At 45.6% G+C, this 21640-nt stretch overlaps 2 protein-coding genes across 8 annotated transcripts in view; one reads left to right on the forward strand and one right to left on the reverse strand.

Moving 5' to 3' along the window:
- Nucleotides 1-275: 275 nt before the first annotated feature.
- On the forward strand, nt 276-3412 carry RBM15B (RNA binding motif protein 15B). The gene has a single exon (XM_033140627.1). It carries the CDS (start codon nt 370-372, stop codon nt 3142-3144), a length of 2775 nt encoding a protein of 924 aa, XP_032996518.1. The 5' UTR covers nt 276-369; the 3' UTR covers nt 3145-3412.
- A 4111-nt stretch (nt 3413-7523) lies between these two features.
- The window catches only part of DCAF1 (DDB1 and CUL4 associated factor 1), a 57553-nt gene continuing 43436 nt past the window's right edge, over nt 7524-21640 (reverse strand). For 4 of the 7 annotated variants that reach the window (XM_033140630.1, XM_033140628.1, XM_033140636.1 and 1 more), the window contains 3 exons: nt 18350-18358; nt 13542-13794; nt 11253-11500 (listed from right to left, as the gene is read on the reverse strand). In XM_033140630.1, the coding sequence (XP_032996521.1) occupies nt 11397-11500; nt 13542-13794; nt 18350-18358 (366 nt within the window). In that variant the 3' untranslated portion in view covers nt 11253-11396. Of the gene's footprint in view, nt 8483-11252; nt 11501-13541; nt 13795-18349; nt 18359-21640 lie in introns of those variants that run through there. The other 3 variants (XM_033140632.1, XM_033140633.1, XM_033140631.1) reach the window with 3 other exon arrangements.

The following is a 21640-nucleotide window of genomic DNA, read 5'->3' on the forward strand; positions in this document are numbered from 1 at the left end:
GCGCTCGCCTTCCTGCTCTCACTTGCTATGCACTTTCTACTCCTCCCTCAGGCTGAGCGCCAGGTAAGTCAAGTGGAAGCGGGAAAGGCGGCAGCGCACGGCCGGGAACACGGGGGGGCTTTGCTCTTCGCCTCCCCGTCCTCTGCCGGCCGCCCGCGAGCAGGAGGGGCTTTTGTGCGGCGACCGCGGCGTCCAGCCGGAGCCATTATGGACGCGGCCCGTCGCTCGGCTGGCTCGGGGCGGGGTCGCGGGCTGATGACGTCGTCGGCGCGCACGGCGCGGCAACTGGGCAGAGCCTTCGCTCGTTCCCTTTTGTCCAAGATGGCAGCTGCCGCCAGAGGCGCCTCCTGAATCGCGGGCCCCGGAGCCATGAAGCGGGCGAGCGAGCGGGATTCCAGCCCGGCGGGGTCCGGGGGGACGCGGGGCGCCTCCTCGGCCAAGAGGCCCCGCGAGCGGGAGCGCGAGAGCAGCGGCGCCAGCGGCGGGAGCAGCAGCCGGCGGGGCCCGCACCGGAGCTCGGGCGCCTCCTCCTCGTCGTCGTCCGCCTCCGCCTCCGCCTCGTCGCGTAGCGGCCGGGACAAGTCGGCGGCGGGAGGCTCCAGCTCACGCAGCCACCGCGGGGAAGAGCGGCCCGGAGGCGGAGGCGACTCCAACCACCGCGCCGCCGCCTCGTCCAGCACCAGGAGCAGCAGCAGCAGCCAAGCCGCCTCCGCCGCGGCGCCGCCGCCCCCATCCTCCTCCTCGTCGTCGTCTTCTTCGCGGGCTCTGGGGGTCGCCAAGGCCAAAGTGCCTCTGGCCGCCGTGGTCGCCCCATCTTTGCTGCTGGGCGGGCCTTCGGCGGTGGCCGCGCCGTCGCTGCTTTTGGCGCCGGGGCTCGGACTGACGGCCGGGGTGGGGCTGGCCGGGGACCCCCCCGGCTCCAGCGAGTACAAGACCCTGTTGGTGAGCGGCCTGGGCCCGGCCCTTCCGGACCAGCTTCTGGAGGACGGGCTGTTCCGCCAGTTCCAGAGGTTCGCTAGCGGCGGCGCCAGTGACATTAGCGTCAAACTCTCCCATACCCCCGAGCTCGGCCGCGTTGCCTATGTCAACTTCAGGCACCCGGCGGACGCCCGAGATGCTCGAAGGCATGCCAGAGCCCGGCAGCTTCTCCTCTACGATCGCCCCCTCAAGGTGGAGCCTGTGTACCTGCGAGGGGGCAGACGAAGCCGCACGCCCCCACCTACCCCGTCCCCTGAACCCATGGCTTTCCTGCCCGGAATCCATGGTGTTTATCCTTATAAACAGAGATCTCTTTCTCCTGTTGCCACCCCATTGCTGAGAGAGCCCAGACCACGACATGCTGCCGCTGCAGCCTTTGCCTTGGAAGCTGTTGCCTTGGGTCTCTCTCGGGAGCGGGAGAGAGTGCTGGATTACTATGGACTGTACGACGAGCGCGGCCGTCCCTATGGCTATCCCATAGTGGCTGAAGAGGATCTTATGCCGGAGGATGATCAAAGAGCAACTCGTAATCTCTTTATTGGCAATCTGGACCACAGCGTCTCTGAGGTAGAACTGAGGCGTGCCTTTGAAAAATATGGCATCATTGAGGAAGTGGTGATCAAACGCCCTGCAAGGGGCCAAGGTGGAGCCTATGCCTTTCTAAAGTTCCAGAACCTGGACATGGCACATCGAGCCAAGGTTGCCATGTCTGGCCGGGTTGTTGGCAGGAACCCTATCAAAATTGGCTATGGGAAAGCCAACCCCACAACCCGACTTTGGGTGGGTGGTCTTGGTCCAAGTACTTCCCTAGCTGCCCTTGCTAGGGAATTTGATCGCTTTGGAAGCATTAGGACTATTGACTATGTGAAAGGGGACAGTTTTGCCTACATTCAATATGAAAGTTTAGACGCTGCCCAGGCTGCCTGTGCACAAATGAGGGGCTTCCCTTTGGGTGGGCCAGACAGGAGACTTCGAGTGGATTTTGCCAAAGCTGAGGAGGCACGCTACCCTCAGCAGTATCAACCTGCACCACTGCCTGTACCGTATGAATTGCTACCTGAAGGCTACAGCAGGCACAGGAGTCTAGAGCAAGACTTAAGGGTGAGAGACAGGACTCCTCCTCATCTCCTCTACTCAGACCGGGAAAGGGGCTTCTTAGAGGCTGATTGGACCAGCCCTGTCAAAAATGCAGAGCGCAGAAATAATTTGGAGACCTACAGTCAGTCAGCACGCAGCCGAAGTGGAGAACGTTGGGGCAGCGATAGTGACCGAAGCGTGCTCAAACCATGGGAGGAAAGGCGTAAACGCCGTAGCCTTTCCAGTGACCGGGGGAGAACTGCCCATTCGCCGTATGAGGACAGAGGCAGGACAAAACCTGGTGGGCCAGCTTTAGATCGCAGCCCAGAGAGGGCTCGGAAGGAGAACCACACCACAGAGTCTGCCACGGAGAAAGAGCAGAATAACTCCCTGCAGAACAACCGGCATGCATCAGAGGAGAAGCCTCACCGTGAAACATCTGATCCTCAGCCTAAGAAAAGAGACAGCGAACGCAATCATCGAACTGCTGAGGCTGAATCAAAGACTCATGAAGAGTCCAAATCTGAAACAAAGAAATTAAAAAGCTTATCAGATTATGCCCACACGCTGCAGCTTGCCTGGAATGGGCTACTTGTCCTGAAAAACAGCTGCTTCCCTACATCTATGCACATCCTTGAAGGCGACTTGGGGGTTATCAATGGGCTTCTGAAAGACCACTTGTCTGGTGGAAAGCTCACGCAGCTCAAGATTGCCCAGAGACTTCGGCTTGACCAGCCCAAGCTGGATGAAGTAACTCGACGTATCAAGCAAGGAAGCCCTAATGGCTATGCTGTGCTGCTGGCTACCCAGACTGCTCAAGGAGCAAGCACTGAAGGGGCCGTCCCTGTGGTAGAGCCTGGCTTGCAAAGACGGCTTCTCAGGAATCTGGTCTCTTACTTGAAACAAAAACAGGCTGCTGGGGTGATCAGCCTTCCTGTGGGAGGGGCGAAGGGTAAAGACAGCACAGGCATGCTTTATGCTTTCCCTCCTTGTGAATTCTCTCAGCAGTACCTCCAGTCCGCACTAAGAACATTGGGAAAGTTAGAAGAAGAGCATATGGTGATAGTGATAGTCAAAGACACTGCCTAGTATTTACTCTCTGTCTCCTCTCTTTCCTCCCTCTTTGCTGATTCCATATTTCTTTGTATCTCACAGCCTGGTTGCTTTTAAGGCCAATTTTTTTGAGCGAGGCTCCAAAAGTCCTCCAAAAAATTCTACAATTTAATTAGTTTCTAATTTTAATACCATTTTAATCCCATTTTGTTTTAATATGTGACACTGTCTGCTGTGTTCTTATTTTTTAAATGTATGGAAAGTTGTCAGTAAAGCCTTGTTCACTGATGGATTTTTAACTTTGTGCAGTGTCCTGGTTTCTGTAGTCTGCCAATGGCTGGTTCCAATAGATAAAGCAAATAACGTACAGACAGTTCTTCCTTTTACTGCTGTTCAACACTATTATATCAGTTTTGTGCTATTTTGATTTCTTTGATAGTTGAAATCTGCTTGCTTCTTCTCTCTGTGTTTAGGTAGTTAATGCCAGAATTTTTTTAAAAGGTGGAAAAGGTAATGGTATCCATTTTTGGACCAACCTTTTCTTGGTGGATGAGAGCTTTTGAGATGATTGTAGCCAAAGAACAGCTCTGTGAAGCTAAAAAGTTTTAGCAGTCCTCAACTCTTGGTGCAATAAAACATAGGCTGCACCATGGGTGCGCCCCCCAACTCCTCTGTTAATTGTGTTTCCTGTTGGATTGATTATATTGTAGATTCAAAGCTACTCTTAGATTTCTGTTCAGTACTATTGGCTACTCAGGAAGACAAATAACCAGGCAGTTGAGTAGGATCTGATAACAAAATCTAAATGATTATGTTCATCAGCTCCAGTGGCAAAAATAAAGGATAAAAACTTGACCAAGTTGCCTGCGTATAGCGTGTGTCCTATATTGCAGTTATATACAGTTTCGTCTTCTGGCATTGCTCTGGGATTAATTAGCACAGAGTATGAGGAGGTCCTCCTTCTATGAGGCCCACCTCCCTAGATAGCATTTTTTTTTTTTTTGGTCATAACCATTTTGGTACAGAAAATGGCACTCAGGGATGGAGAACCCGTGGACCTCCAGATCTTGTTGAACTGCAGCTCCCCTCATCCTTAACCGCTGACCATGGTGGCTGGGGCTGATGGGTGCTGGAGAGCCACCAGTTCCCCAGCCCTGACATACCAGGTGATGTGTAGCAAATACACAAAACACTTTCTCACATGAACAGATCATTGCAATTAGCAGTGTGTCCGTACACATGCAGCAGGCTAGAGTTGTCACAGGGGGTGTACATAGGAAAGCTGTTTTATGTGAAGTGATCCTCGGGTAAAAAGGAGAAAGCATGAACTGTAAGAGATAGTCTTAAGGAGGCGTGCTTGTATGCTGCAGTAAGAGTTTACGCCACATTCTGCACCAGGGTATGCCCACTTGTGTCTAAAATATGCAATTAATAAATAGATGTATGCACACTCACTTAGCTTGCATAATTCTCTTTCCGAGAGCTTGCTTTTCAAGGAATGTGGAACGTTTTGAAATAATAGACAGGGAGGATGATAGAAAGGTTTGAAGACAAGTAAGTTTGATAAGGTTACAGTGTAACATCCCATATAGTGTAGTATCCCATTCTGGATTGACATGAAGTGTACGGGGTGCTGATCCTGTTAACTGCTATGACCCTACACAGCCCCATCCGTGGTTGCAACACTGTTCAGACCAAGGTCATAAATCCTGAGACTTTGCCATTCTCTGCTTCTCTATCCTCTAACTATTACCAGTTCTCTTGTGCAGTGAAATTATGGAAGCAGAGACAACACTAATGATTAGCAAATTATTATTTCTAAGCCAGCCATGTGGTATTTAAAACATTTTTAGGATGTGTATTAAAGCATCCAAGAAAGGTAAGTTGTCAACGAATACAATTTTTAAATTTTGCCTCTGAAAGGTTACCTGCAAGAAATACCAGCTTGTGAGAGGTTGGTCTCGTGCGAACTTCCACCCTATCTCATTTGTTAGTGTTAGTTCTTTATTATTTTTAACCACATCGTGAGTTGTTAAAATACAATTTTCCAGTAGTCTTACTAACCAAGTGACTAAGATGATTAGAGCCCTCTCTTGCACAGCAAACGATGCTAGTAAATGTTATTTAATGGTAGTCTTCTGTCCACTCTACTGTAAAAAGGGAACACCTGGGTGTACTGAGGAGAAGTCTCATTTATGTATGCAGTTTTTGGTCTACTATTGGTTAAAAATCAAAAGGGGTCCAGAACATAGTTCTGAACAGCTCTAAGATAGATGTAGGTGAACCTCTGGCGCTCAAGATGTTGCTAGACCACAACTCGCCAGCCCCAGCCAGCCTGGCTAATGGCTAGTCATCCTTCAGCAACTTTTGGAAGGCCAAAGGTTCTCCATATCCGTTCAAAAATGTTTAAATAGATGTATTTTGTTTGTGTGCTTCTAAACATCTCTTCAGAAAAGTAGTCAACATGTGATGCAGTAAAATCAAGGAGATTATGTATATACATACAATTTCAGCAAAAACATTAACTTTTTCTAGATTCTGAAGAATATTCACTTCACAAATGCTATTTGCAAAAGTTAACTTCGTAATATATTTTTGTTTCTAAACTTCTAAAATAAATACAAAACACAATTTTAACCAGGTGGTAGGAAGAAACAGAAAAATGTGGGACCATTGATCTGATACAAGCAAATGGAAGTCTAAATGCAGACTTGCTAGTCCCATGAAACACAAGCATTGCCAAAGGAAAGTAGTGGTGAGGGTATGATTCTCTTACAGTTTTATCAAGCACTGACCTAAGACCATTGTGAATATTACTTCAACCTTTACCACCACCTACGTGGTCTAAATTTTATTTCTAAGGCCTGCAATGCAGTAAGTCAATCTGCTCAGTTATAAATGGAGTGGAGCCACAGGAAGAAGGATAGAAGGTGGTTGTTGTTGTTTAGTTGTGTCCGACTCTTCGTGACCCCATGGACCAGAACACACCAGGCACTCCTGTCTTCCACTGCCTCCCGCAGTTTGGTCAGACTCATGTTGGTAGATAGAAGGTAGTTAAATCCATTTCCATGACTGGGTTGCAAGCAGGGCTTTCTAATAAATGCAACCATCATAGTGACTATTTTACTCCAATTGCTGTGAGAGGGTGAGTGGCAAACAAGGCCGATCCAGCAGATGTTTTGCATCCTGCAGTGCTCCCCATAACAAATAGGTTCATGACAGGCAATACCAGCAGTTGGTGGCCTCTAAATCCCCTTGTAGCATCCAACCTCTGGGCTTAAAGGTGCACTTCACCAAAATAAAGTTGCATATATATCTGATGCGGGTGGCGCTGTGGTCTAAACCACTGAGCCTAGGGCTTGCCGATCAGAAGGTCGGTGGTTCGAATCCCCGCGACGGGGTGAACTCCCGTTGCTAGGTCCCAGCTCCTGCCCACCTAGCAGTTCGGAAGCACGTCAAAGTGCAGGTAAATAAATAGGTACCACTCCGGCGGGAAGGTAAATGGCGTTTCCATGCGCTGCTCTGGTTTGCCAGAAGCGGCTTAGTCATGCTGGCTGCATGACAAACGCTGGCTCCCTTGGCCTATAGAGCGAGATGAGTACCACAACCCCAGAGTCGTCCGGTCAGGGGTACCTTTACCTTTATATCTGCCGCTAGTATTGTAGTTACAGGTGGGTAGCCGTGTTGGTCTGCCATAGTCGAAACAAAATAGAAAATTCTTTTCAGTAGCACCTTAGAGACCAACTGTGTTTGTTCTTTGTATGAACTTTCGTGTGCATGCACACTTCTTCAGATACACTTCTAGTATTGTAGTTATTTGTTTAAACCAGGTGTGGGGAACTACAATACACTTCTAGTATTGTAGTTATTTGTTTAAACCAGGTGTGGGCAACCTTTGGCCTTCCAGCAGCAGCTGCTGCTGAGATATAACTTCCATCATCCCTGCACGTTGCGCCAAGCTTGCTGGGACTGATGGGATTTGTAGTTCAGTAACATCTGGAGGGCCAAAGGTTCCCCACACCTGAGTTACAGAGTTCAAGCAACTACCCAACTTTGTATGAAAATAGATATTCTCTTTCCCTTCCCAGTGATGCAATCCATCATGGCGTGATAATATAGGAATCAGAACCCAGAAGAACTGTGGGATACCTCTCACATTATTTCACTGAACATGATCCTCCTGGGATAAACGTATGGACCGCTGTTCTTAAAAATCTTGTGTGAACAGTACTGATAGCATCACTCTCTTGAATGTCCAGATACATTCATGCATGTGCAGTCACAGTTCTTGTATGAATAACCCTGCCTTGGTCATGCGTTCTGGTGCAAAGTAGCACTGAAGGCAGCTTGAAAGGCTTGAGAAGCCAGCAAAGGCAACAAATGTATACTACGGCAACTCGGAGCTACAAACAGACAGGACTTGGATTTTATTTATTTTTTTAATAAATACAATTTACATTAAAGAAAAAAAAGGCCTTCGATTTGTAGTTTTCACACACGGGCAGAAGGGAAAGGGGAAAAAATAAAAATTTTAAATTCCAAACACAAAAATATGTGGGAAGGGAGTGAGGCGGGGAGCTTGTAAACTAGAGTCCTTCATCTCCAGCAATGGCAGATTCTGAGCAAGACAGAACGGGATCTCTAGTCTTCTGCCATGGCTACTACTGCAGGAACTCGCAGGGCTTTTGTCAGGAGTCATCAGACAAAAAAAAAAAAAAACCTGAACATTTCACAGCAGGTAGCAACACATCCATTAAAAAATTATGTTCAAAATAAAAATCACCTACAGCTTTTACAATCCATGATTCAATCCCACCCTGCCTGCCACGCTTTTCAGTAAAAATGCCCTTTTTAAACTTATTTATCCCCCAGAAACTCATCATAGTGACTAAACATTAGAAGATTACAAATCCATACCCTCTTTATAATACCTGCCTGTTTTGTTTTTTTATCCTTTTTTGTTTCATATAAAACTATTTCTGTTCTTTAGGAAAGAACTTTATACAAAGAAAATATATTGTGAAATATCTTCGGAGCTCCCCGTGGAGAGGAGAGTCATGTCTCAGCCTCAAAACCCAAAATAAAAAGGCAGAGAAAAATAAAGGTCAAGCCCCTGGGTCTCTTGGTAGGAAGGTTCCAGATGTGTCAGGAGCCTGCATCTGTCCACTGCAAGGTCAGAAGGGCTAGAGTTCTTTAGATGGGTCTCCCAAGAATTAGGATATGAGCGGCTGCTCAGTATCACCTCCTGGATTTGGCCTCCTGGCTTCTGGGAACGGAGCTTTCCTGCTGCCAACATCCTGTGGGGTGGCCACTCCTCACTCATTCAGAGATAAGATTATGTCATCTTCCAAATCCAAATTATCTGAGCTGTCAGCTGGAAAGGGGACAAATGGGTTATTTGAGCAATGCAAAGTTTGATATGTTAAAAAGACACCAAGCAGGGTAACTTGTTCCAAGTCAAATACGAAAGAACACGCACAGGCACCCTTTGAGTGGTATGCCATCTAGAAACCATAAACAATGTGCAAAACAGGACTGTTTCACCACAAGCCAAGGCACAGCTCCTCATTATAAAGAGAATACTTACCACCCAAGTGAGATGCCTTCAGGAATTACTGAAAACACCCTAGAGAATCAGTATGTAGCTCCAAAACCCTCTGTAGTGGGAGTAAAAGATGCAATGGGCACTAAAACAAGGTGAGTTTCCAGAGACACAGCATGGGTGCAATATATTGTTCCTAAGTTGAAGCGTATACTAAGTATTTAGGGAGAAAGGCAAGGACAGGATTTAACTGACCAATGCAACCAGAGGAGAATGACTACCAAGGAGAGTCAATTTAGACAAGCAGTTGCCACCTTACAATCAGCTGTCCTTCACACCCCCAAACCCAGCTGAAGTAACTGCTTATTTCTATTATACATTATATCAAGAAACTTTCAGGGCTGTTTTTAAATACAATGGAAGTTTTTAAAGGCTTTCCAAACAAGGGAGAGGAATGAATGAGCTTGGGGGCTTTATGTTTTGTACAACCCTGCTCCTGTGCACCCCTTTTTTTTGCACAAGGAGAAGGGGGGCAGAATCAGCACAAGTGGCCCAGCTCAAAACAGAAGAGAGTGCCTCTTTCCTTGAGCGACTTTCCTCACCCAGCATATAGTAAGTATAAGGTAAACCAGCCACAGGGGAAGCTGCTGTTGGGATACAGTAAAGTCTACCAGAGGGCAACTGGGTGACGTGAATTATGTGCAATATTTGTGTTAATACTGTCTTCAAAATAGCACTTGATTCTTGGTAAGTTGATTGGTACCACACCACAGTTCAAAGGACAGGGGGGGAAAAACACTCTGTGATCATTCAGGTGGCCTGTTTCCCTAGCTCTTGTGGAATCTGCCTAGGATATGGAAGAGTTGTCTTCATCAGCAGGACCCACTGAAACAACTCTGAAGAAATGCAAGCACATTCACAAGCAATTCCTAACCCCTAGTTTTCCTAATGGAGTCCTTGATGAGATTTTCAAGGACACACTTTCTTGAAAACAACAAAAATCACCTCCTGCCAGAATACCAGCAGAAAAAAGACCAGGCAGGTCTTTTTCAGGGTATATGGAGTGGATTTTGGCCGATGGAGCTCTTCAGAGGGAACTCTGCAAAGGTATATTTGAAAGTAGCAGTTCGGGAATCTGGTACAATAATGAAGTGTGTACCATTGTATACATAAGATGATGCCCCCGGGATTTGAGCATCGGTGAAAAGAAGAGTGTTTTTGCAAGGCAGATAGAAAGACACTAACTCTGAGAAGGAGGTACCAATAAAGCACAAGGTGGGGGGGGGGACACAAACACACACACCAGATTTACACAGCATTTTTTTTAAGGGAAAAGCCTCGTTTTAATGTTATGGTTGGAATGTCTGTAGATGGGGTCCATCTGAGCTCCTCTTTCATCTCTATTCCTTTGAATGTGAGGGTACAACTCCTTTGTGGACCATGAATCCCTAGTTCTCTACTAGTTTTTCCATGTATCGGTTATAGCTCTAAGTATTCATTTTTAAATCAGAGTCTAACATGTCCTTTACATTCTTACCTAGACGAAAGCCCCACTAAGCTCAACTAGATTTTTTTCTCTGAGTACACATTGATAAGATTGCACTGTAAATGTGTTTGCAGCTTACATGATCTGCACTTTTAAGATCTAATCACAAACTTTTAGAATCCAGTATTTTCCTTCATCTGAATAATGAATGCAATGTATTGTTATTTCTCTCTCTCTCTCATACTCTCTCCCTCTCTTCCATTCCACCCAACTAATCAAATCCATACATAAAGAGTTATTGAGAGGGCATGTGTGAAATGGACTTAAACCCGGCTCACAGCTAATGCTGGATAAAAGTCATCAAAATGAGGACTAGAAACAGCAAACACAGTTTAGCTGGCTAGTGCGCCCCCATAAAAGACAACCAGGCTGCAAACCAATCCCAAGGAAAAAGATTGGATGCCTTTTTGCTAAAGGAAGATGATGTCTGACCTTCATTTGAGGGTCATAATAGATGAATAGGAGCACTTAAATATCTTTAAACGTTCAGCAACCAAGTGGCATCAGCATGAGGTGAGCATTCTAGCGTGTGTCATCTGCTTACTATGCAGAATACATACTTATCCTCCCGAAGTGAAAATATGCCAATCTATTCCTGCATGTTATCAATGCCTGCCCTCTGCTTCCACACACTCCTCTCAAAATGCCCCCACCAACGTCACATTTCCCCACCACCACCACCCCTTCTTGAAAGGGCTTCCTCCTCCACCACCTCCCATGTTTTTCTTGATGCTTCACACTAAAAAGTCCCCAGAAGAGCAATGTCAGCCAAATACTTATTTTGCACGGCAGATGCTAGACAGAAGCAACTGGGAGGACCTGTGATATGGAACAGGCAGATCCACAGAGCCACATGTTCTGCATGAGAACTGAGACAACAGGAAGGTGGAGCTGTTTATTTGTGTTTGCATATTGTGAGACTTTGGAAGGAAGCTGCCTAGATGTGAGAAGAGGCAGGGTAACCATGCAATGAAATTATTAAAAAATAAATACTTTCAGTAATGCTCCCTTCTGGCATCACTAGCTTTTGCTGGAATGCACAGGCTACTTTTTCCCCAGCTGCAATCCAGAACCCTCTAATGGGCTTATTTCCCCCAGTAATGCACAACAATTCCACAGCATCTTTTTAGATACAATCCATCTTTTAATTAGAGCTCTGCAACATGTCCTGGTGGGATGTGGACAAAATACCTACCACCATTAAGAACATAGAGGACTGACAAATATACAAGAAAATTGCTGGAGACCTGACAGGGTGCTTGCCCCCAGGTTCATGTGCCTGATTGCAGAGAAGCAGGGCTGCACTACAACAAAACAAGAGAAGAGCACACATGAGTCTGCTAGCAAAAGCATTTTAGCTCAGGATGAATGGAAATGGGACCAGACTGGGACAGAGGGTTGTCTTCTCAAACAGTCCCAGCAACAAGTCACCTTCCAGGCATCCGATGTCCTGCCTCTGCTGAAATTAACAGCAAAGGTTCCAGCGATTTCACTGAAGGGAAGCCTCTCCCACCCCACACACACCCATAGCTTGCCCCCACCAAGACTACCTTAAATTTCCAAGATTACACGCACCCAGTTATGAAATTTAAGAATTTTGCTCCAACATAAAGATTAACTTTCTTGCTGTGACGTAATGCACAAAGTGCCTCTGAGAATGAGCAGACTGCATTTCCCTCAGAACTGAGGAACTGCTGCCTGCAATGAGAAACATGCAATCCAAGGGCAGGAAAGAGGATTCCAGGACAGGTGACACAGCTTTCAGGAAGCCTGATCACCTTCTCTCACTGTCTATGTCTATCGATCTCTTCCCTTTCCCCCCTTTTCCCCCTCCTACCCTCTTTTTAAAGCACTGTTGCATCTTCTTTCTATACAAAAGAAACACTCTATCCCTGCAATGTAGAAGTCCACTCCACCATCACCACCCATGTCCTCAGCACACACATGAAAAGGCATTTAACTCCCTTCCATCAGATGCCCATGCCCGCCCTGTGCTTAATTTGTGTCTCAGTTTACCAGTGTTAAATCCTAGAATACAGGCTGTATTAATAAATAAGCCACCTCTGAGCATGTACTGAATGCCTACCCACTTCACTGAGCAACAGTTATCTGTCCCCTTAACAAACAGCCACAAGCATCAGTGAGGATTTTGGGGGGGGGGCTGTTTTCAGGTCATTAGCATGGCTCCCCTGTAAGATTAATCCCCATTGCCACTGTTCCATACAGATGGAACAAAGTTTGTTATCCAAAGCACAAACTATCCAATCCAGTACTGTCTTCTCACACACCTGCTCCTGACACTTTCCAAATAACCCTATTTCCCTCCACTTTCAAGCTCCATCGCTTGCACCTCTCAATCCCCATCCCTTTTTGATCTTCAAGAAAATGTTTTTAGAGAGAAAGAGCTGCAGTAGGTCAGCTGGACTGGAGACATCATTTGAAACAGGAGATCCAAAAGGATGAGGGGGGGAGAGAAGGGGGGCAGTACGGGGCGGATGCAGCAACTTCAAACAGACGACGGTCAGGCAGCAACACAACCTGCTGGCTCATGCTGCTTTCAAGCCTCTGGGAACTCTTGTGTAGCTGCATGCTTAATTTTACAAAGCCAGGGACAGGCAGGCTAAAGGAACCAAATATAGCGTTGGCTATATTTGACTTGCTTCTGCCATGCTGCGTGGAGTATTGATTGGGGGATTACTGCAGCTTGAGCCTGTAGCATGTTTACATGGAAATAAGTCCCACTAACTGACAACTACACACCACTGGAAAAACTATGCCCCAGGCTCTCCCATAGCTCCACTGCTAGAGCACCTCAGCAATTCTCATTCACCAACAATTTACAGTTGATGCTCTCAGGAAAACAATGGGAAACTTCACAATTACATGGCAAACCTGGTTACTGCGGGATCACCAACAAATACGTAAAGTGTGAGCCACATCCACACCACACATCTTCAAACAGCCACTTCCAGGTGCCTGGGAACCTGGACAGGGTTCCAGTTTAGTAGCATAGGTTAAAAAAAAAAATTAAGGCACATGTACGCTACAAACATCATGCAGTCAGTAACAACCTGTAGGCTTGTCACATGAGCTGAGGAGTTGTCCTATGAGAGTTAGTTAAAATTAATTCAGGGATCTGGGACCAAAGAATCTGACCCGCACACTAGGCAGTGCAGTGCGTACACTACCTTTAACCTGTAGCACCTTAGAGGCCAACTATGTTTGTTCTGGGTAAAAGCTTTTGTGTGCATGCACACTTCTTCAGATTGGTATCTTTGGTCTGCCCTGGACCTTTTAACCCTTTGGAATCCCCCAAAGAATTAATTTCTCCTTATATATACTTACTATCACCGAGGATCAGCTCAACTTCCTCATCAGCGTCAGAGTCTTCATCCTCTCCTTCATCTCCCTCTTCAAGCAGGTTGGCCAGCTCCTCATCGTCAGAAGGCGAGAAGTCGTTTTCTCCATCCTCTCCCGCATTCTCGTTGTTTTCCTCTTCCTCCAGATCAGCCTCTAGAAGCTGGTCGGTGTCCAGCTCGTCAAGGTCATCTGTGTCATCCTCATCCTCATCGTCATCTTCTTCCTGTTCCTCCTCCTCCTGAAGAGATATCAAGAAAACCCATTAGAATGAACAAAAACTGAACAGGCTGAAAGAAAGCAACGTAACAGAGATAAGTGTGCTGCCATTGGCTCCTCTTGAACAACAGCCCTCTTCAATGGTTACGCGAGCAAAAGGTTATTAGCTAGCACCACATGGCCTTTGTATGTGCTTCTCAATTCAACAGAAGCCTGACTACCTTGAACTAGTCAGTACAATATTTTAAAAGCTGTTATTTGCAATTCAGAAAAGACAACACAGAACAGGATATCTGGCAAAGAACATAAGGAGCTTAATCTGGTTTTGCCCTACATAACATCAATCCCATTCAAGGTGAAACAATAAGAGATAGGTTTTGTGAATGAGAGGGTGATCCGGAGTGTGGGTTTTGTCATCGTTGATCTCCGTTCTGTCCTAATGAGGAAAGTAACCATACTAGAGATAGGCACTAACAAATTTCTTTTGCTTTCCACACATGGCTAGTTCCCACTGATGAGAAGAAAAGACAATCCACATGCACACAAACTGAATGCCACCCGTTTGCTAAGATTAATTGCTAACAGAGATAAGGGTTCCTAGAACTAGGTTCCCAATGCCACTTCTTCTCAACAAGATCATCAGGACTTGTTAGAATATAGTAGGCCCACAACGTACATTCTGGGTGGTCCACATGCAAAGGCAACATTGTGCAAAGTCAGAATGACACCCAAAATCACCCTGCCATTTGAAATCTTTCAAGATCAGGGCCATTCAAGATCTCATGAGACAGCCGTGCAAAATTTCATTGGAGCACCCCAGAGGCCTTGTGTGACCATCCCACAGCCCTGGAAGCAAAGCTTGAAAAACTGTTTCCGCCGTTGCATGTTATTCTTAATAAAAATATATATATTATTTTGAAAAGGTTGTTTCATATGGCCTTGTGAGATCTAACAAAAGCCTCCAGAGCCCAGGAAGCAAGGGTCTCCTGCTTGCTTGCTTTGTTTGCAATCCGCCTGAAGCTGCAACCACCTAAGAAAAATAAGTGTAAATTGCTGGCTATTGTAATTAAAAGATTCACACCTGAAGTTTCATTTCACCCTGTTAAGCACGCACCTTCTTCAAGACTGCATACTGAAGAGATCGGTATTATGTATTCCAAAACTCATACTCGAAGCACAATCCAGTAATGTACAGTCAATGACTGCAAATAGTGATTATTAGTTCTTTAAGATTTATTTATAGCATATATTCAAATCTCACAAGCCTTCAACAAATGCACACTAGAATCATAGTACTGTAGAGTTGGAAGGGACCCCAAGGGTCATCTAGTCCAACCCCCTGCAATGCAGGAATCTCAGCTAAAGCATCCATGACAGATGGACATCCAACCTCTGCTTAAAAACCTCAAAGAAAGGAGAGTCCACAAACTCCTGAGGGAGACAGTTCCAATGTTGAACAGCTCTTACTACCAGAAAGTTCGTTCTGATGTTACAAGAAAGGAGATTCCGATTAAACAAGCTTACAAGTTTCTCAGTGAAACACACCCTTGTCTGGTTAAGAATTTGCCTGGCACCCTCTGTGGAAGAACACCTGGCCAAGTCTTTTTCAGCTTGCAGAGAAACAGGGTTGAGTCAAGGACCTCCCATCCAGTAATATTGCATCCTGAATCCTCAAGAACACAAGAATCAGGAATGCATTTGTAAAGAAAAGCATGCCTCAGGTGATGAAAAGAAAGCAGATATCCCCACACTATTATATTCCTATACTTTGCTCCATACAACTGACCATCTCACAAGGCAAAAAACAGCATGTCCTAATCACAAAATTATTAACCAAAGGGAACACCTCAGACTAGAAATGCATCCCAACAATACTGGCTCGTAGAAGAAAATGTTTTAGAATCCATGTCTTGGAAGAGGAGAGGGATGCCTCTTTGGAGAGAAACTTATCTTCCTAGGCCTACAGGTAAACCACAAGTTGTACTGTACTAATAAAAATCTGGCTTAAAAAAAAAAAAATCTGGCTTTTGATCAATAGGCGACAAATAACATGTTGTATAGTACATCTCCCAAGCACTCCCAAACATTTCCTGCCCAATACATCTGAATAAGAAGTCTTCATAGTTCCTTTACGTTTCTTCTAGACCCTATAGCAGCATAGAGTTGGATCCAGACACAGAGTTGGATCCAGACATAGAGTTGGATCCAGACATAAGCCCACTAAAATCAATGAAACTTAAGTTTGTAAAGTATAGCTTTTTAAGTCTCACTGGTTTCAACTACAGGTAGGTAGCCATGTTGGTCTGCCACAGTCAAAACAAAATAAAATAAAAAAATTCCTTCAAGTAGCACCTTAGAGACCAACTAAGTTAGTTCTTGGTATGAGCATGCACACGAAAGCTCATACCAAGAACTAACTTAGTTGGTCTCTAAGGTGCTACTGGAAGGAATTTTTTATTTTATTTTGCTTTGGTTTCAACTAGTCTACAATGTATGAGTAACTCTGCATTCAACCCATAGTATGTACATAAAGTCACCTTGCGAGAGTTTCTCTAGTCAAACAGCTCCTGAAAAATACCAAGTTTCAGGAAAATCAATTCCCTTTCTACCATGACCTCTTCCTTTATCCTAATTTATGTTTCCCTCCATTAACTTGGGCTTTAAATTATTCTGTAAATACTGAGTCTATATTCCTTCTATAACTTAACTGTTCTCTGCTGCAGAAAAGCTAAACTATTTTTATGAGAATGTGACTCTTATTTTATAAAGCATCATTTTCCACCCTTTTAGTCTCTTGAGAACTCTAGTGAAGACATAACATTCTTAACAGCAGATGGAACATACAACAACGGAACAGAAGCTCCTCAACACATCTGACCATAATTTCACCTGGCTTCATTTGTGGTCTACGTTAGGTAAGCCCACACAAACAATAATTCTCTCACATGCAATCTTGTGCAAACTGAGACCCAGCCTGTTAGTGCCAAGTGTGCCTGGGCCCATCGATATCGAATTTACTTCTTCTGACTTCTTTGGCTGTAAGAGACTAATACTGCTACTCTTCTGGAAATGCATTTTCAGCTGCTGGTGCTTGTAAAAAATAATTCCATGCCCAACATTTCTGGAGCCCTGGAGCCAACACAATGTTCATCAAAGCACAAAAGCCCAGAGATAAGAATATTTTGGTTCCTATTTGAAAAATGATATATTGCGTATTATTATGGATACAGTAGCCTGAATAAAATATGGTATAGGGCTTATATTTAATTTTATTCCTACCCATTTAGGATAATTTTTGTCACTTCCGAATTTAAGTTCTTTAATTAAGGGATGCAATAAAATCCCCCTTAATAGGTATCATATATTGGGGGAGAAGAGATAATATATGCTGGCCAGTGCATGATAAACTACGGGTGACTCTCACACGAAGAAGCCTAGGTGAGCCACGGGTTTAGGCATGTTATCTCCCCATCCTCCCCCACTTAATATTTGGCCTCAGGTTCAGAAGAGACAAACACTTTTGCTTCTACTTTCAGTGAGTGGCCATTAAATGTTATGTCCAAACCTCAACAAATTGTGATTAGTCTTAACTAGAGTTTCCTGAAACAAATCGAATCCAAACCTTGTGTTTCAATAAACCATAGTTAAGATCAACTACAGGCTAGGATTCAAACATAACAGTAAACCATCGTTCCTCAACCATCAGTTCCCAGTTGTTGTTGGAGTATAACCTCTATCTCCTCAGCCAGCTTGGTCAAGGGTCAGGGATGATGGAAGCTGCAGTCCAACATCAGGGAACCCAAAGTTGGGGAATACTGTGGTTAACTGAAAACAGAACTGAAAGCTTCCAATGGCCTTGCAACGATGCTGGAGAAAGAGAGGTGAGAGGGAGAGCATGTAAGCCCGAAGTTCATGAATGTAACTGTAAACCATGGTTTATTGCTACATCCAAACCATCTGCAGCCAGTAAAACCAATTATTCTGCTTTTACAGACATACACATCTGTGTGTACCAGCCTGTATATATCTATACATAAAATATAAATGGAGTTCCTTCACAGATGGTGTTTTTACTATTATGCAATAAATGAACTGAATTTCCTATAAAGTTTGTTATCCTTCATTTAATCACAATGTATGTTCATCTTAATGGCTGCCCTAAAAGGTGAGGTAGAAATGTATTAAATAAAACTATGCCCTCTCTGAATAGTCTTACTGCTTTTTCAATACTAAACAAGAAACTTATTGTTACTTTCCTTCCTGTGTCTTTCCCAAACCTTGTTGTGGAGGCATGAATACCCAGGGAAAAAATGGGGATGGGTGGGGGAGAGAAACAGTCCCCCCCACCCCCTGCAAACCTTCACAACTCTACCTTATCCCTAATCCTTTCCTCGCCCCACACCAAGTTTGAGTTCATTTGCACATTATAGAATGTGCTCCAGACAAAAATATTTTAGTGGCTTTTTTCCCCCTTTAGCTTTCAAAATCCAAGTATACATGCAAATTCCTCATGGGTCATCAAAAGCAAGACGCAGAACTGACTAGGCATATTAGTACACATTAAGCAAGATTCTTACCATAGGCTTCTATGCAGACCCAGAAGACATGGATAGATGGGACACACGCAACACAGCAAACAATTTGTCATAGGTGCCAAATTGGGGTGAAGAGATAAAACACAGTTATTGCCATTCTACAGCTTTAGCCAGTTAAAACAGTAACCACTTATCTACAGTAAGTTGCAAAAGTTGTTTCGATATGTAACACACGTATTGCCTTTATTCTAGGCAGCAGGTTTAGGTAGTGACAGGGGCATCGCAGGGGGGGGGGGCAGAGGGGGCGGGGGGGCCTCAGGCAGCACCCCTGCTGGGGGTGACACATCGGGGTGGCCCCGCCCACTGGGCTTCTTTTTTTTTTTTCTTTTTTTTCGAATTCTTTTTAGGCTATTTTCGGCACTGCCGGGGTGGAGCCGCAGGGGCCGCCAGTGAGTCGGGGTGTCACCCCTCTCGCTGGCCACCCCTGCGGCTCTGCCCTGGCAGCGCCGAAAATAGCCCCCGCCCTCCAGCAGCTTTTCGCGCCGCTGGCTGGCTTGCGGAGCCGGGGCAAGGAGAGGGGCAGGCCAGCGAAGAGGGGTGACACCCCTCTTCGCTGACCCACCCCTCTCCCTGCCCCACTTGCGCTCCCCCGAGAGGGCCCGGGCGGCGGCTTCGGGAGTCTCTGCGGGCTGCAGAGAGCCCCGAAGTCGCAGCCTGGCACCCCTTTGTGCTATAGCAGCGGCTTCGGGATTCTTTGCAGCCCGCAGAGGCTCCCAAAGCCCGCGCCCGGCATCCCCCGGGGGCGGGGCGTCGCCGCGTGTGCGTGCGTCATGACATGATGCACGCACATGCCACGATGCCCCCGCCCCCAGGGGTGCCTCTTGGCTTCCCGCCCCGGGCAGCCAAGGGTCTAGGAACGCCCCTGGGTAGTGACCCTTAGCCCAAAAACAGAGTGTGCCTGTTCTGCCTGGAGAAGGTTCAGTCTCAGGCAGCATCTCCAGTTAGAAGGACCAGGTAAAGGTAAAAGAGCTCTTTCTGCCTGATACCCTGGAGAGTGACTGCCAACCTGCGCAGACAGTACTGAGCTATCCAGACAAATAGCTTCATCTGATATACGACAGCATCTGATACTCCCGGACAAGGCAAACTTAAGGCTAACCTTTTATTCCCCCACCCCACCCCCCAAAAAACACACACACTCATAATTAATAAATTAATACTAAACCAATTACATTTTTCAAAAGTCCTACACTACTAGCTTCACTTCTGTTAAATGTGTCGGGCATGCCTTCATACTGAAACTCTGCTACGCGATAAATCTGTTCAGTTTTTAAAAGTAATAGTTAATTGTGTGTACCAAGTGATCCACAGTGAGCTAGTCGCTGGAATACTGTGTTAGATTTTGGATACTGTATCTTTAAATTTCCTGAAATTGTATTAAGTACACCTGTGGATAGCCTTTATAATGCCATTAGAGTTCTGCCAACAGTATCAGCTTACTACACTGTTAAGTGATTGCTGATCAACTGCTAATTTACGTACCTGTGGGGACAGTTTATTTGGTATGCATTTATTATTTATTATTGGGTGTTTGTATGCAGGAATGTCATTTCAATTTCTGTACTGTATTTGAATGCAATGGGTTTTATTTTATTGTCAGCTGATGAAGAATCATCCTTGAAACAGTTCATCTATCCAGGAAAAACTGTTCTGCTGTTATCGGCTGCGAGCTCCTATCACCACATATTTGCAGGAGACTGACTGCAAAGGCATTTTGCCTCCCTCATAGGGTTCTTCAATAGTGACTGACCACACCTACTATTTTCATTTATGGCCTATCTATTTGACTCTTATTATTTGTGACTTTTATGAACGCATTACTTGTTTGTTTTTATGAATTGTGAAACAATGTAATTTTTTGTCAGCACATTATTAGCCGCATGTTGCCTGTGGTGGTTCAGAGCACATACCACATGCACAATAGAAGAGTGTATGTCGGGGGGGGGGGGGCATAGCAAGTGGGACACAAGAGTACTTTGACACAAAACCTTGGGCTGCACACTGCCTTGTCATGCACCGGGGGGGGGGGGAGCCCAAAAATTGACAGCCCCCTGCTCCCAGTCCTTGCGCCACCTTCAAAGGCCAGCTAAACAAGGTTTGGAAAGGAGGCAGGAGGACTCTAGGACCTTGGGTTGGAGGCCTCACACCTCCTTCTTCCCAAAACTCAGTGCCTCATTTATCCAGCTTTGGGAAGGCAGCATGAGAGCTGTGGGAAGGGGCGTCAAATGTTGCCAGAGGCTGCCCCAAAAGGTCTCAAGAGCTGCACGTGGCCCTCAGGCCTCACAGCATCCCACTCTGCTGCGGACATTCAGGCCCACCCTTTAGAGGTGCTATACCGTTTTCCTTTCAGAAAGGCAAAGTCTTAAGTATTCAAAGTCGCCATTCTAGAGAAGAAAACATCCACTGACAAGTAACAAGCAATTAAGGTCCATAATCAAACAGTTCAGATGACAATAACCCTCACAAAAGTCTTATCGTGCTGCGCCAAGCACAATGCCTCAATTTTCCCGATGAGAATGACGTGGGTGAAAGGAAAAGAAGCCTTGAATTACTGTGCATTGAAAATGATTGTGGACTAGAACAACTTGTCACAAGTGAGTGCATCTCTTGCTTAAGATGACCACCTGGTCTCTGCTCTAAGAGGGATTTTAGACTCACCTGCAGTTATCCATATCAAGTTCCTCAAATAGTTGTATTTATAAATAATTTGGATCTCTTTGCAAGGCTACCTACATTAGCTACCTTTCCATTCTAGCAGATGATAAAAAGGATGGGACCATTCAGAACCATTTAACCCACAGCATGCTATTATAGGAAAGGTGGTAGGACCTGGGTTTTTCTTGATCACTTTCATCACAGCCCTGTAAAACATGACCATGTCGTGCTACAAAGGAAGGAATTATTGGCAGAAGTCAGGTAAGCCACATGCATAGGCCCATCCCTTTTTGCCAACAAGCCCCCCACTCTGCCTCAGCCACTTAACTACACTGCATTATGCACGTTCAGCAAAACTGACAGGCAAGAGTGGCTGGATCTACCATTGCGGGAGAGTGGCCACACCAACTATTGCCACTATGGGAGCACCACACAAACTGAGCTTCACTCCAGAACAAGTTGGATGCTAAGACACGGCTCTGCTGAGAATGCCCTGAACATGTGGAGAGTACCTTTCCAGTATTACTTAGTAACCAGCTATCCCACACTCTTGAGAACAGGGCAGTTTTCTAAGGCAAAGAATTTGCTTCCAATTGGCACTGGATACTTGATGCAACC

Source organism: Lacerta agilis, chromosome 2 (genome assembly GCF_009819535.1).
Source record: "Lacerta agilis isolate rLacAgi1 chromosome 2, rLacAgi1.pri, whole genome shotgun sequence".
NCBI classification, from domain to species: domain Eukaryota; kingdom Metazoa; phylum Chordata; class Lepidosauria; order Squamata; family Lacertidae; genus Lacerta; species Lacerta agilis.